Source organism: Nicotiana tabacum, chromosome 8, assembly GCF_000715075.1.
Source record: "Nicotiana tabacum cultivar K326 chromosome 8, ASM71507v2, whole genome shotgun sequence".
Classification (NCBI taxonomy): Eukaryota; Viridiplantae; Streptophyta; class Magnoliopsida; order Solanales; family Solanaceae; genus Nicotiana; species Nicotiana tabacum.
In genome coordinates this window covers 142,625,213-142,642,312 of record NC_134087.1, presented here as the reverse complement: position 1 = coordinate 142,642,312, position 17,100 = coordinate 142,625,213, and the positions used below count along the sequence as shown (strand labels likewise).

Genomic DNA, 17,100 nt, shown 5'->3' with positions numbered 1-17,100 from the left:
TTCATTTTGTTGTTTAAAAGAATTTTTCTAGAAATTTATGTTTTAAGGAAGGTCTTTCAGAGCTTACTACCAGTTGCCAAAATGGTACAACATAAAAAGTGAAAAGGGCAGGCAAGAGACAAGGCAATAAGGCAAAAGACGTTGGTTGCTAGGCCGAATAATATTGTCCTAAAATGGCAAGGAAAGTACGGGGAAGAGCCGAAAAAAAAATATGTTGAGGAAATTGTAAGCCAAGTTCCAAGACGATCCCCAGAGTACTCCGACCGAATATCGACCAAGCTACGAGGTGGTCGGACAACACAGAAGGGGAAGGGAAGAAAGGAAAATTCATCTTCGGCAAAATAACCTCCAGAAATTTTTGAGATACAAAATGGTGAAGGGATAAATGGAAAAACCATCCCCAGCAGAATGTTATCTCCAGCAAATAACATCATCCCCAACAAGTTTTGAGAACGCCGAACAAGAATAAGGGAAAGGGAACAATCATCCCCATCAGGAGTGACATGACCACTCGCCATATTTCAAAAAAAAAAAAAAAAAAAAAACTAACTAAATTTTCTTTGATTTGAACAGGAAAATAAAGTATTGATGATGGCCTAAAGATACGCCATAAGAAAGATCGCCAGAATTGGGGCATAAAATTTTCTGCCACAAGTGGAAATTTTCTCGAAGAATCGAGGAAACAAATTCAAATTATTCTTTACCAATTAGGCGCCCACCAGTATAATGCGGGAATACATTTCAGTTCTAGGTCGCCCACCAGTATAATGCGGGAATACTTTTCAGTTCTAGGTCGCCCACCAGTATAATGCGGGAATACATTTCAGTTCTAGGTCGCCCACCAGTATAATGCGGGAATACATTTCAGTTCTAGGTCGCCCACCAGTATAATGCGGGAATACATTTCAGTTCTAGGTCGCCCACCAGTAAAATGCGGGAATACTTTCAGTTCTAGGTCGCCCACCAGTAAAATGCGGGAATACATTTAAGTTCTAGGTCGCCCACCAGTAAAATGCGGGAATACATTTAAGTTCTAGGTCGCCCACCAGTATAATGCGGGAATACATTTCAGTTCTAGGTCGCCCACCAGTAAAATGCGGGAATACTTTATGTTCTAGGGTCGCCCACCAGTAAAATGCGGGAATACATTTCAGTTCTAGGTCGCCCACTAGTATAATGAGGGAATACATTTTGTCTGTTCATTCCATAGTTCTAGGTCGCCCACCAGTATAATGCGGGCATACATTTCAGTTTTCCATTTCCAGGTCGCCCACCAGTATAATGCGGGCATACATTTCATTTTTCCATTTCCAAGCACCCACCTGTATAACGAGAGGAATACTTTTCAGTTTTATACTGCAGATTTTGAAGTCAGTAACCCCACCGGAAGGCAAAGGTTACAACAAGAATCCCCAGCAGGAAACAATAAAAATCCCAACACCGGAAGGCAGAAGGTGGCAACAAGAAGTCCCAGCGCAAATTCAAGCGCATGAGTCAAAAGAAAGAAAAGACGCGTCTTGATGAATCTGATGAAGATAATCGTGTCCCAAGAGGAACAACCAAAAAGCTTAATGAAGAAAGCCATGTCCCCAGCGGACCGAACAAAATGACGAAAATTGGTATTATAAAAAAAAAAAAAAAAAAACAAGGGCCAGAAGTCTTGGTAAAAAGGCACCAGAGGAAACACAAACCAACAAAAAGCAAGGCAACCGGAGCAAAGGGGAAAACAGATAAGATTCTGTAATTTCTAGCTTAGTCTAGCTTCTTATTTTGTTTTTAGCATGGTGTAATAAGGAGGTCAGCAAACAGTAAAAGTAGCATGCAACAGCAGTAACTTTGCAGTCCCATGGTAGTCCCAGCTACCAAGACTTCCCGAACTACATTGACCTGATTCCTGTTTAGCCCAGGGTATGTAGGAAACCTTTGAAGCAAAGGTTCGGTCAAATCTTTTTCAAAAAATGCTTCACACGGAGTACTCGGATGGGCAAAAATCGCTCGCTTTTTCTTTGCACGAAAACCCTTCGTGTATCCGGGCAAAGAGGGGCAGCTGTAAGCACGTGATTTTTGCCCTATATGAGAATTACTCCCAAAAAATCCAAAAATAAAATGATTTTTCTTTGGTGTGCAATTTTGTGATATTTTGTGATATTTTGAATAATTATTTGTATTTGTTTGTGCGTGTTTATTTGATAAATTAATAAAAAATACAAAAATATGTCGCATTTTGCATATAGGATTTAATTCTACAATTGTAAGTAATTAAATTTGTTTTACAAAAATTAAAAATTACAAAATAGGCATCGTTTGCATTTTTAGCATTTAATGTCCAAATATACAATTTTATGCTTAATTAATACTTAATTGTGCGTTAATTGTTATTGGGAGTTAATTTGCGCTTTTATAACTTAATTTAGTTCTTAATAATAGTTTAAGTATTTTTATAATTTAGTTTTAGAAAAATAAAAGAAGAAAAGAGAGCGAAAATATAAAGAAAGTCGGAATTGGGCCTCTTCTTCGATTTCAAGCCATAGGCCCAAAAAATGGCCCAATCTTCCCTACGACCCAGTCCATTTCGAACTGGGTCGACCCAGTCCATAACCCAAAAGACCCAATACCCCTATCTTGCATTTCAAAGACACAAAACAAAACAAAAAATAAAAGGAAAACCCTAAAAACTAAGGAAAGAGATCCGCCCCCCCCCTATTTCCTTCTTCTTCTTCCTCAAGCTTCAAGAAAGCTAACAATGGCCACCCTATCTTCTTCCTCTCCAAAACCTCTCCCACGATCCCCCATTAAATCCGACCACCCATGGCTACATCGTCTTCATCTCCTTCTTCTTCGTCCGAATTCCCTAGCCCTATCCGCCATTGACGAGGCTCGACGAGCTCAAGCTTGAGCTCGACGTCTATGGCTGACCATGTTGCTTCTTTTCCTCCTTACGAACACGTCAAGCTACTGCTGTGGTTGCTTAGCTCTTTTCCGTCCAAACACCACCTACGAACGACCCCCAACCACGCCGGAACAACACAAAGCGAACCAAGATGCCATGTCGTCGTCCATCGCTGCTCCGACTTGCTTCCGCTTCTCGTCGTGTTTAGCTACCCCGACGTTGTCACTGCTGCTTCTCTTCTCCGTCCAGCTCCCCCCCACTGCTGCTCCTTTCCTTCCGTCTTCTTCGTTTTGGTCGAGGCTCGACAAGTTCGTTGTTTGTTTGGTCATTGTTCGTCGTTCGTTTCAATCCGGTTAGTAGTTTTTGAATTTTATTTTGTCCGTTATTTTGTTTTGATAGTTTTCGGATCTAAAATCAACAAATGTTTGTTTTGTTTATCGTTTGAATTAATTTTTAGTTCATGTTTATGTGTTGTTTGTTAAATTAATTTTCAGATTTTAAAATGGAAGTTTAATTAGTTGTTTTCATGTTTATTTCATGTTTGTTTTATTGTTTAAGTAAGTATTTGTTAGTTTGATGTTTGTTAGATTCAAATTGAAATTTAATCAACTATTTCTTCAATTTGTTTCATGTGTATGTATTGTTAGAAATTGTTAATATTGTTAAGTTCAAGTTTAAGTTCATAATTGTTTCTTCGTTGATTTTGTTATTTGTTTAAAGAATTTAGTTGTATTAAAGGAATATATTGCTTTAATCGTTTAATCCGTCATGTTTGTTGTCATAAAATAGATTCAATTCATGTTCATACTTTGTTTGATTGTTCTTGAATCCGAAATTTGTATAGTTTGATTTCTTGTTTATCATTTATGATTATTTCTTGAATTTGTCTCATAATCTTGTTGTTTAAGTTTAATATAGGAATTGTTGGTTGTAATATTGTTAGAGTTGATTTTAAGTTCAATATGATTGAATTTAGAAATCTTCATACTTTGTTTGTTGTTGTTGTTGAATCCGAAAATAGGATTGTTTGTTGCTAAAATATTGTTCAATCAAATTTTAGTTATTCTTGGTTGTTCAATTTGTGTTCATATGATTTATTGTTGAAATGTTGTTAAAATCATGTTCATGTGATATTGTTGTTATGATGTTCATCCATGTTCATATTGTTGTTTGAACATTGTTAGAAATTGATCATATTGTCTATATTTTGGTTAAGTTTGATTAATTGATGTGTTATAGCTGATGGGTAGTTTGGTAAATTTGTAATACGTTCAGGGGTAGTTTGGTAATTTCAGTAGGATCGGAAGGGGTAGTTTAGGAATTGTACATTTTGTAATTATTTATTTGAAGCATGGGGGACAAAATGAAATGGGGTGGGTTGTGATATGATTATTTAATATAAAGGGGGGACAAGATTTAAATTAAAGGGGAATCTTGTATTATTTTAAATAAAGCATGGGGGACAAAATATAATGGGGTGGTGTGATATATTTATTTAATGTAATGGGGATGAGTGGGAAGATAATGGGTTTGGTAGAGAAAGGGATTGATTTTAATTGATTTATGGGATGGGATATATATATGTGAAGTCTTGAACACAAGAAGAGAGGAAAAAAGAAATACAGAGAAAAAAAAAGAGATTGAAAAAAAAAGCTGAACATTTATTCCGAAAAAAAAACATTGAAACTCTCAAGAAAAGAAAAAACATACAAAGAAAAAAAAATTGAAAATTAGAAGAGAAAGTAGTACACACCTGAGAAATATTCTGGTATACAGGTGTAGAAATTAAGGGTTGAAGATTAACTAGCCTTTCAAAAATCTGAAAATTTCCTTTGGTTTCCGTCCATTATTTTCGGCATTCCTGGATTTTATTTTGAATTTTTCAAAGCTGTCACTGGGATTTTCGTTGACTGGTTATTGCTGGTTATTGTTGCTGTTGCTGTGTTACGTATTACGTTGCTGACTTTCTTCTTCTTATATTGACAATATCAGGTACACAACTGTAATTTTGGCATTTTGTAAGCTGAAATGAAGAATGGAGTGTTAAATTTTTAATTTAGTTTAATTTAATTTTTGTATTGTATCTAGGTTATTCATGTATTATTATTCTGTAAATCACTGTCATCGGCATAACTAGGCATATTATAGCGACATATTAAATAACGCCTTTACCAGATTATTAGGAAATATATTTAAGCCTGATTATTAATTAAAACTGTTTAATAAAAAAAAATAGAAGAAATAACGTAAAAATGGCGTTATTGAATCAGTTTGGCAAAAAATTAACTAAGTTCCTTATGCAGAAGGTTTTTCATCAACGATAAGTTAATCCGAATCATGTAGTTAATTTCAGTTATAACATGAATTAGTTTGCAAACAAGTATTAGGACATGATGAATTAAAACAAAGTTAGTTAATGTTAAATTGTTTAAATTTTTAGAAATATGATTTAGTACTCAAGTTTTTATTTTTATTTCTTTCAATTTTCAGTATTTGCAAATAATTAGTTTCAATAAGCTTAAGTCTTACTAATAATTTGAATTTTAATCCAACTATGGGATAATTAGTTTTTTTTTATTTTTATTTTTTTACTTTCCGATAATTCCATGTTGTATCTATGATTATAATTTTATTATTTTCTGCTAATATTTGTTTTTCCCTTCTATTTAATATGTCATTTTCAAGAATGTAGATATTGATTTTATATTTATAAAAAACTTAGTAATAATAAAAAGGTAGTCATTAGGGATACTATTAAAGGAGTTCGCTAAAAATAAATAGATGTAAATAATACAAATGTATAGGATTCTCCATTCTCATTTATTTATTTAATTATTAAAAAAAAATTACTTAGAATTAGGGATGGATTGTTTAGTGAATTTCACTTCCTTCCCCAAAGATGATGACGCGTTAGACTCTTTAGGCGCGATTTAATTAATTTTACCTTCTTAAACTCGGATGCGCATTTCATGCGACCCAAATCTAAATCCTAAAACATCAAATAAAATATGTTTCGTATTGTGGGTGCATTTCATGTGACACAATCCAAAGATATGTTTTAAGCGATGTTCACATTCCTAAAAAAATAATAATTATAATAATAAAGCGGTAAAGAGATAAAATTTGCACATGGTTCATAATTGTATTAAAAATTAGATAAATAAGCCGAATATAACAGTTGAGCGACCGTGCTAGAACCACGGAACTCGGGAATGCCTAACACCTTCTCCCGGGTTAACAGAATTCCTTATCCGGATTTCTGGTACGCAGACTGTAATATAGAGTCATTCTTTTCCTCGATTCGGGATTAAAATTGGTGACTTGGGACACCCTAAATCTCCCAAGTGGCGACTCTGAAATAATTAAACCAATCCCGTTTCGACTGTCCTTTAATTGGAAAAAACTCCCTACGCACCTCGCGGTGCCGGAAAAAGGAGGTGTGACAGGTATGACTTGCTATAGTCGTACCTCTCGTACAAATAGTTGAATGGGATGTAGGAGTCTTTCAAACAGGTCAAGTCTGGATTCTTCTTCAGTCCCATCATCTTAAGAAACCCCCTACCCTTGCGATTCTCTGGCATAAGAAAACCCGGAGTCTCCCAAGGAATACCAGCTAAACCTCCTATTTCTTCGAGCAAAGGAGTCATTTCAAGGTCCCCGAAGCGGAACACGGACCTGTCACTATCCCAAAACAGAGTTGCAGCCTCTATGATTTTGTTGTCAGGCTGGATTTCTAGAAGGGAAGGCAGATTCCCTAAGTATTTGCGGACGAGCGTCAGATCACTGGAGTGGAGGTCTTTCCACCAATTTAGCAGCCTTGGATGAATGTTGGTTACCATGCCAAATCTGGGGACTTCGTACCTCATTTTCTGCAAAACAGAGTGTTAGACCCTTACCCCACCAGACTCGACTATTTAAACTAATAATTAGCATAGCAAGCATTTAGTTCTCCAAATAAATGCATAGAACATGTAGGTGTCCGTTTGGGTTTCAGGGAAACCCAGTGGACTTCGGACAAGGCTATTTTAATGAGTCATTATGTGGGCAATATAACTAACTCGGCTAGGTTTGACCATGATGCATGCACAGTTAAACAGAGTAAGGTTTCTATTGGGGTATTAGACAGGTACCCTTGAGCGGACAACTCAAGAGGGAAAGGCACGGAACCGTCGACTGCACCACTGATCGACTATTTTACCGCAAATACGCCTTTGCCGAATTTAAAGGGTGATAATATTGGAAGAGCGCAACCACTCATTATAAGCGTTGCTATGGTATTTGTTTAGCACAAGTGGAATATGATGTTGAAGATCAAGTTTACAAGAATGAAATAAATTGACATGTATTTCCACGTTCATAAGATAAATAATTACAATAATTGCAGTAATCACAACAGTATTGAAATAAAGCAGTAAAGGAAAGTAGTTAAAGGAAAGAAAAGACATGAAGAGCCAAGTCAGTTTCATAGTGAAAGAATAAAAGACAGTAAATAAAGCAATTAATGAGATAGAAAAGTCACAAGCAACATACAATGGAAAAAGCCTAAAGAAGTTCCCCAGCAAGTCGCCATGCTGTCGACGACCCCTTTTTCTATGGGTCGAAATCGGGTATACGACATTGGGAGGACAACTCTATTCCCTTTCAAGAATTTGGTTTTGGAATTTTGAAGAGTCGCCACCTAATGATTATAGTGCATTAGGACACTTTAAGAAAGGTTTGAGTTGGAAAAAACCAGAGTTCGGATAAGGGCTAGAAATTATCTCGAGGGGAAGGTGTTAGGCACCCCTCAAGATCCACTAGTGTGGTCCCAGCCATGTTACAATTGTGACTTTATAAGTAAACAATCAAGGCTCAAATAAGGACTTGCATACAACATTGCAATTAGGTTGAAAACTTTTGAAGGTAAGTAGAGAGGACAGAAATTTATGAAAAAAGATTTGAATGGTTTCACAAGAAGAGATGAAACCAAATAAGGGGAGGGGGTCCTAGGTTTACGATTAATATGGATCACTTCAATGCAATACCCAGCAATCACTCCTCAAAAAAGAGGGGTCGCACGTGATATTAGCGCATCGGTCATCATCTCCATATCTACCCTTCCCATCCCGTTAAGGTATTAAAGCACGGAATAATATCGTTACTTATTGCATGCTATTACCCGTCCCAATCCTATCAGTCCCGGAGGCGTATGAGACTACTAATCCTAAAGGGGAGGGAGCTGGGGCTTTTGCAATTTTTTAAAAAGGATAAAATTCTAAGGCAACATTCAAAACATATACAGCAAGTATTGGGAAACAAGTAAGCAGATATGGCTCAAATAAACCTCCTTGAATCAGAGAAAATCATATAGTTTAACATGTCTTACACGTACTGATTAGGTCTGAATTAAACTTAAATATTAAGGCAGGCTGATTTATCACATATTTTCAGATAAGAAGTCTGAATTAGGCCTGCCTACTGGTTGTAATTATCAGAGACTGATGCAATTATAGTTTTTACCCTAAAGCTTGCTTAAGTGTTAAACGGAACCTATAGGCATAATATCTATTAGTTTTAGAAATAAAGAAGTAAACTGATTGCAGAAAAAAGAATTGTCAATTACAGGGACATAAGATCTGCAGGCGTTAAACATTATTGCTACTGATTTTAGGCTTATAAGTGAGTTGACGATTCAGGTTTGGTTGACAGCTCCTATAGGCATGCTTTCTAGGCGTTACTGATTTTAAGTGTTGTTATTGTCATGCAGAAATCCTATAGGCAGGTCATCTATATGCAGTTAGTTATTTAAATCTTATAAACAGGTTTGCCTAGTGACAGATGCATATGCAAAATGCAGGAAGTCCTATAGGCATATTACCTATATGATATGCAGAATTTCAAAAACGACTTATAGACATAGTATCTATATGAAGTGCAGAAAAACCTATGAACATGGTATTTACATGAAATGCAGAATTTCAGAAGTATAGGAATTCCCTATGAACATGGTATCTACATGAGATGCAGAATTTCAGAAGTATAGTAATTCCCTATGAACATGGTATCTACCCCTTTGCATGCAGGACTGACCCTCCCTTTTTCACTAACACCCCAGCAGTTTATTACAAGATTATTACAGAACGGAATGAATAAGAAAAAGATAAAAAAAATATATCAGAAATTAAAGATTCCAACCAAAGAGAGCCTAATTCAGACCCCAGGTCTGAAATATGAAATAAACCAACTTCCAAAGATCAGATTTCCAAAGCCTTTCTCTTATTTGGGATGTGTCAAAGTTCCAAGGAGCTTCAAGAACTCCAGGCAATGCTTACACCCCCAAATATCATTGCAGAATCAGATTATAGTGCAGTGTGGAAGGGCCAGCCCTCCAATGTCCAAGCTCAGAGGGAACTCAAAGTCCCAAGGCAAGGCTCATAGGAGGGGGGCAGAACATAGAGGCTAGGAGTAAGTGCAAGTGCAATAGAGGGGAATTAGGGGAAGTCCAGCGTAAACTGGTGGTCATACCCAACAATAAGGAGTGCTGGCACACCCTAACCAGTCTACTGGGCCACATTTTGGGAGTTAAGATCCATTGAGGATCAGGTTCAGACCTGAGCAGCAATTTGGATACTGCCAGGCTATAAACCTTAACTCAAACACATAGAAGGGAGTAGGGGTATGGGGAATTCACAACAAACAGCAGATGCAAAGAGGGAGTAGCATATTCAATACAGAACATGAACATGAAAGTAGCCAAGAGTGTAGCAACTGTAAAGTAAACACATAGGGATGATGCTGGAATCAAATTTAGGACATACCAGTTTCAGGAAAACAAATAAGTGAAAGCAGAAGTTTTGTAAGCCAAATTGCAAGCAAGCAGTACAAAAGATCTCAGAAGAGAGTAGAGAATTGAAAGAGTATTGTAATTGAGAGTGTGTGTGTAAGAGTATGCAATTCAAAGTGTGTTCAAGTGCAGAAAACAAGTAAGAAAAGGTAAGGAAATAGTTTGCAATCAATCACATAAAGTCTCCCTTTGGTTAAGGGATTCTGATTTCGAACGGGCATAAGACAATTAAGGAAAGAATTTGATTAAAACCTTTTCCAAAGTAACATAATAAGGGTAAATACACAGGGTTTATTTAAGGCAAAAGTCCAATGGTACATGGTTTGTGAAAAATAAGGAAAGGGAATCAATCAAACAGCCAGTAAAATCAAAGCTGCAAGCTTTGTTCGAATGAACCAAGTCAGAAAAAGGGTAAAGAAAGGTTCAATTAGGGAAAATCAGTAACAATCAAGTAAACACCATTAAAGGAATTCGGAATCAATTAGTAGTTGGCAAAACATTTTGAAAGAAGAGTTCTCATATATAAAGCACACAAATATGTGAATCAAGAAGAGGTTGTCAAATTATTTAGAAGAGAGTTTAATCGAAGAGAAGTTCAGAATCATAAGCAAAAAGATACAGGTTGAATTTGCAGACTCATAGTGAGTCTGAGATTTCAGGGTCCCAAAGTGGAGCCTTAACTCGAACACAAAAATCAAAATCGTCAAAGGAAACCCCCAAATCCTAGGGTTTCAAAATTGAATCAGACATGGAAGTGAGAAAGCAAGTCATTTGTTTCAGAGTCTCAACAAAACAGATATGATAGCATGTTTGAATGACAAAGGAAGAAAAATCATGAAGAACATATTTGAGAAAACTCGGAAGCTAACAAGTTCAGAAGAAGGAGATAATACAAATGTGAACACAAGTAGATGAAGCATGAAAGAACATGAACAGAGTCCAGTAAACCAGATCAAATAACTTAACGGTAAACACACATAGTAAAAGAGTAAAAAAAACTAAGCAGGGATTAACAAGAGTAACATGCATAGCAGAAAAGAAAAGGTAGAAGACAATACATGCGTAATAAAGAGTAATCACACCAACAGGGTATGGACAAACACACATAAAGTAAAGAAGAAGAAAAATCAGAAAGATTTTTCCCAAAAAATCCTTTCAGAAACCCTAAAATCGAAGAGAAACGATTTTGAAAAGAAACTTTTGGGGAAAACACTTTAGATGGCAAGAAAAGCATAGATACAGTATAGATCCAAGCAAATAACGGTGAAAGGACCTTGAATAGCTTAGGGTTTCGGAGAAACCCTAGAAATGAGAAAGGCTTGGAAACATGTCCGATCTTAAGTCGGAGAGGTCAAGAATCAGGCTCCTGAGTCTTGAATATGCCGGAGCATGGAGGGAGGAGCCATGAAATCAAAGGTTTGAGAAGATCGGAGAGGGAATCGTCGAGGTCAGGCCTCGAAGCTTCGAACAACCCTGTCTTACTGGTGAAGATAGGTGAGTACCAACTATCCATGGCCTGAGAAGCCATGGATTCCGGTGACCGATGATTGAAAAGGGGGTAAGAGGAGGCTAGGGTTTCGGAGAGTTTTTGAGAGGATTTGAGAGGGTTTGGGATTCAAAGGCGGCGGGCCAGGTGAGAATGAGGGATTAGGGTAGTCACGTGTGTTTAATTATGGTAGGGCGAATAGTGGTCGTTGATCCGAATGATCAACGTCCTAGATTTAAGAAGGTAGGTGGGGAACCGGGTTGGGTCAAAAGGAATTGGGCGTGTCCGAATTTGAGTTTGAAATTGGGTCAATTTTAGGCTAAAATCAAAATGTAATGGGGCTACAATTGAAACGAACTGAGGCCAAAATTTAAATAGCTAGTTTTCCCTTTTTATTTTATAAAAATAGTAAAATATAATTTTGAAAGCAAATTAAAAGCACTGGATCCGTTAATAGTATATAAATATTAATTTAAAAATATTGGAACCAGTTTCATAATTATAAAATGCTATTAAATCTTAAAGCAGGCTAAAATTGCAATTATATGCAATTTAGCTTTTAAAATACCAAATTAATTTGTAAAAATATATGAAAAGTAACCTACCTATATTTTGGTATAAATATGAGAATAAAATAAGTTATTCACCAAAGTGATAATTTTGGGAATAATTATTGAGCAATAAATCAATTTAAAAATCTTTTTAAAAAATTAGAAAAATACTAAAACACTTGGGCATACTTATATATGTATGTATATGATATTTGAAAGTATTTGCATGTAAAAAATACATAGGGAAAAAATGGGTATCAACAAGTAGCATATAGGTCACCAATGGAGAGAATCCCCTCTTACAAGGATAGACAAACGACTTACCTCCGCTCGGTAAGCAAAACAACAATTGCCTAATCACCCAAATTCAACTCCAAATGACTCGAATTTAGTAAAAATAGCTCAATAACATCAAATAAATCATTGAAAACAATCCTAAACAATAAAGTTTCGATATTTAATAAAATTCCCAAAAGTCAACCCGGACCTACACAGTCAAAACCCGAATTAAGAGATAGATCCCAACTACTCATAGCCTCACGAGTCAAAATAAGTAATTAGATTCCATTAATAAGTCCAAATCGTCCTTCAAATCTTCAAAATTCACCATCTTAAGTTGTAAAGAAAAATCCCAAATTTCACTTTAAAATCCAAGTTTTATATATAAAAATCTGTGGAGAATCAAGATATAAAGCCAAATCCATATAAAAATTATTTACCTCAATCTAGTAGTAAAATTTCTTTTCAAAATCTCCACCTCTTGAAGTCTTGGTTGCAAAATATGATAGAATCAGTAAAATCCTGAAATATAACTCTTAAGTGTTCATCCAAGCGATACCCTTCACAAATGCAATCACAGCCTTGCGCTTGTGAAGCACAGACAACATCAGCCCCAAAATAACCCTTCTTGAATGCGAAGATCCGTGACCGCGAAGGCAACCCCCCCTCCACTCTTGACTTTCATGCTATGTTACCGTGAACTCTTCTGCGAACGCGATGACCACCCAGACCATGCACTTCGCAAATGCGAGCCCCCTAATGCTAACTCATAGAAAAAAATCCCTCCTGCCAGAATCCTTCCTCGCAAACACGAGATCCACCTCGCGAACGCGATGAACACAGTCACCGGCAAAATCTAATGCTCCAAATCTCATGGAAGTGGTCTGAAACTATCTCAAAACAGACCCCGAACCCTCCAGAACTTGTCCAATCATACCAAAAAGTCCATATACCTATTAAAAACTTATCCACGCCCAAAACACCACAACTAATATGAAAACCAAGAATCGACGATCAAAATCAATCTCTTAGCTCCAAACTTTCTAACTTCGCCAAACTCGTCTCAATCATGCCTAAACATTCCAGATTTACAGCAAAATTTGCACACAAATTTCGATTAACTAAATAATCTATCCAAATTATTAGAACACCGACCGTAACCCGATAACATTAAAGTCAACTCTCATTCAATCCTATGAACTCTCCAAACCTTCAAATTGCCAACTTCCGGCAAATAAAGCTAAAATCACCATACGAACCTATTAGAATCATCAAATCACCATTCCAAGGACATATACTCAAAAGTCAAACCTTGGTCCACTCTTATAAATTAAGCTTCTAACAATGGATTTAAGTGTTCCAATTCATTCCGAAAACCTTCTAGAAACCAACCAACCACACCCAAGTCACAAAATAACAAACAAACATACAGGAAGCATCAAATAGGAAAACAGGGCTCAAATAAACAAAACGACTGGTCAGGTTGTTATGTTCTCCCTTTTAAAACAAACGTTTGTCCTCGAACGGGTTTAGAACCATACCTGGGATGTCAAAAAGATGAGGATATCTACTCCTCATATCATGCTCGGTCTCCCAGGTTGCTTTCTTGACCGATTGACCTTTCCATTGAACCCTCACTGGTACAATATCTTTAGACCTCAACTTCCAAACATGCCTCTTTAAATGGTCACCAGCTCTTCTTCATAATCTAGATTGTTATCAAAATAAACCGAGCTAAAATCCAACACCTGTGACTTATCCTCGTGCTACTTCTGAAGCATGGAAATACGAAATACCTGATGAACCCCCGACAAGCTAGGTGGCAAAACAAGTCTGTAGGGGCATGGGGCGCGTTCATTTTGATTTTTTTTAAAACCTTTTTTAGTTTTCACTCTCTCTTTTAAGTGTGAAAATGTTCATTAATGGATTAATATTTCTTATGTAGAATGTGGCATAAAGTATAAACTACTCTAAAAGTATCATGAAGTATGAATTTGGTGCTTGGATATAGCTTGTACTAGTTGTTGTTTTTTATAAAACATCCAAAAAGTTGGAATCAAGGAGTATTTGTGCAAACTGATAGTGCCAAGAATAGCAACCAAAGCAAATCATAAGACCTGTCCACAATGTGCATTTTAAGGATTGTGATTTAAGTATGAAAGCTTATTGCTGAATTCTCAGCATACTGGCTTTAATTAATTAGTTTGGCAATGATTCTGGACAAAGCATGAACATGTCTACTAACAGACATTTTAATTCCTTAGCTATTAATGGCGATTTCTATAAAGTCATGAAGAGAAACCAACTTCTCCGCGAAGTTTAGTAGTTCTACAAATTATATATAGCATATAATATACTAAAATACAATTCTAATTTAGCTAAGCTTTGGATGTAATTTAAAGTTCATGAGTGCATGTGGGGCTTGCTTATCTATTTCTACTCCCACTTTATTATCATTTACTAATTGAAATTTGTTTATAGTAGACCTCCACATATATTATTGTTAGCAAAATGATAGTGAGTCCTTTAATAAAATTACTACTATAATTTAAATTATATACATTGATGGTGTAAATTCTTATATTAATCTCACTTTTTATAGTATACATACATACATACATACATACATACATGTGTATGTTCTATTATGCTTGATGAACACCCTCTTTTTGTATACCTTTTAAAACTATACAGAGCCCTTTCTTTGTTTTCTCTTTTCTCCTCCTCAGTTTAGAGTTGGAAGCCATATTTTGAAAGCATGGAGGATTCGTTGATGAGAATCTCCACGGAATATGCATCCGATGATTTTGACGAAGCTGCCTACATTGAAATGGATCCTACACTTTCTCCTTCAAAGAGTTTCTCTAACGTTAATCCACAAGATTTGATCAGTTTTAATTTTCCAACATCAGCTGAGTCTCCATTAACACTTGTTCATGCTGATGAATTCATATCTAAAGGCTCATCCCCTATGCCTCTTCTCATCAATCCAATGAAAATGGAGAGTACTAATTACTATCATTTAAAAACCAAACAAGAAGTGCACAGAGTTCTCTGCATATCATTTAGGAGATTTGGAAGATTGTTCGATTTTCTGAAGCCTTTGTGCCAAAAAATAAGATGTGATTTTGGGTGCAAAAGTGGAATTAGTACAAGTACAATAGAGGGAGTGAAGATTTATTGTTCACAGGGGACATCTCCAAGGACAAGCTTAACATATTCTGTTGATGATTGGCGCAGGTCTTGTGATTCTGAGAGCTCCATTTATGAGGCTGTTCTTCATTGCAAAAGAACTATGGGTATGTCACTACTTATTTTCTCTTAACTGGACTTGTATAGGAATTTCACGACTAATATGGTATTTAGAGTAGTTAAACTGATACTATATAGTCCTCTTGCCGTCCTATGTGATGCACTTTGACTCGACTCAAAAGTTAAAATGAAAAATTACTATTGAAACTTGTGGTTTACAATATGTAATAAATATTTTGTGCCCATAAAGAATCTCATTAGGGTAAAAAGGAAGCTTACAATTAAATTATTTTTAAATATAAAAATATAGTGTCATTCGTTTTAGAAACGGACTAAAACTGTAAGTTCATCATATAAACTGGGACTACCGAATTTAAACTATATAAAATTGATGGTGTTAATAGATTTCTATACAGGCTATAACTTAATGCACTTTATTTTCCAAGTTACTAGTTGTAGTTATCATTTAGATGGACTAATAAATTTAAATTTTCTTTACACAATTTATGTATAAAAGTGATTCTCATTGATATAAACTACGACAATATGGCTGAATATTTTTGTCTGATTATTTTTCTGATTGGAATATTGCCTTTTTACTTGTATATTTCAGGTGAGTAATTAGGTGAGGCTTTAGTACAAAGAATAAAATACAAAGTTATAGTAAATGATATTGGTGATAGAAGAAAGAAAAACAAGAAAGGGGAAAAATAAGATGAGAGGTGTGAAGATGTTCATATATTTGTAGCTGTATAGATTGTCCCTTTCTGCTCTTCTCTACTCCAAGAAGGGCTATTGCGAACAGTGTATCTTGGCGAGGAAGTAGAAGCCAAGGGAAATTCTTGGAAGTTCTGAGGAGACAAGAATTTTCATGACTCATATTGTTTGTCCTTAATTTTCCTTTTCTCTCGAGGAAGAATCACTTTCCAACTTGGAAAATGTCTCAGCTTTGTGCTTTCTGAAGTCATATTTCATGATATTTTTAGCATACATGACAAAAAACGGGGTAATTGCGGCGGATTTTTATGCATATAGCGGCGGTTCCGAATCGCCGTAACTATCCTAAATGGCGACTTATAAAAATGTCATAATCCCTTCCGCCAAAAGGTATAATACAACAGTTTTTCTTTTACAGACGTAAATATGCAGAGGAAACCACCGTAATATGCATTGCTTAAAATGGCTATTTACTTTGCTTATTATGGCGGTTGTAATCGACGTAATTGTTAAAAAATTTACAGATGTTCACATAGCAGTTCAAACTGCCCTAATTGTAATCTTCTTAATATTAGTTTTTTAATTTCACATTTAGATCCTTTTTACTGCACCCTTGTGCAATCAAGCACCCATCATAATAATTTTAATTCAACCTTTCAAAAGTGTGTCTAAGACACTATTTTTTACCATGTAGTACTCGTGTGTTTACACAAAAAATGCGCGTGCAACCCATAAAAATCCCATATTTTGTCTCCCTCCCCATAGGAAGTCCTCCCCTCCCCATAGGAAGTCCTCCCTCCCCTCCCCCTTGTCTTCTTTCCCATATAGAATTTTTGAAAGAACACAAGATTTCAGATCTAAAAATTGAGCGATTTTTGTTGGTTTATTGTCCAAAATAGAAAATCATTTATTTATGGTAGATTTAAAAGCTTTAACAGTAGTATGAAGGTTTGGTGAAAACATTTAGAATCCACCATTGCGGTACTGAAAAAGCTTTAAAATTTAATTGAGTCTTCTTGATTTCTTGATTATTGGGTTGTTGAACTCAATATGTTGCTCGATTTTTTCGGTTAGTTGTTTAGATAGTGTGGTTGAATTTTAA

The 17,100-nt window shown here is 35.8% G+C and overlaps 1 protein-coding gene across 1 annotated transcript; it reads left to right on the top strand.

Moving 5' to 3' along the window:
• The first annotated feature begins 14,763 nt into the window (after positions 1 to 14,763).
• Positions 14,764 to 16,281, top strand: LOC107824437 (putative membrane-associated kinase regulator 6). Its single transcript, XM_075220887.1, has 2 exons — positions 14,764 to 15,328; positions 15,895 to 16,281. The coding sequence occupies exons 1-2, from the start codon at positions 14,788 to 14,790 to the stop codon at positions 15,900 to 15,902; spliced, it is 549 nt and encodes a 182-aa protein (XP_075076988.1). The 5' UTR covers positions 14,764 to 14,787; the 3' UTR covers positions 15,903 to 16,281.
• Positions 16,282 to 17,100: the final 819 nt, after the last annotated feature.

Bases quoted from the DNA above. Each gene is read 5' to 3' on its own strand.
- LOC107824437 (XM_075220887.1), top strand. From the start codon at position 14,788: ATGGAGGATTCGTTGATGAGAATCTCCACGGAATATGCATCCGATGAT.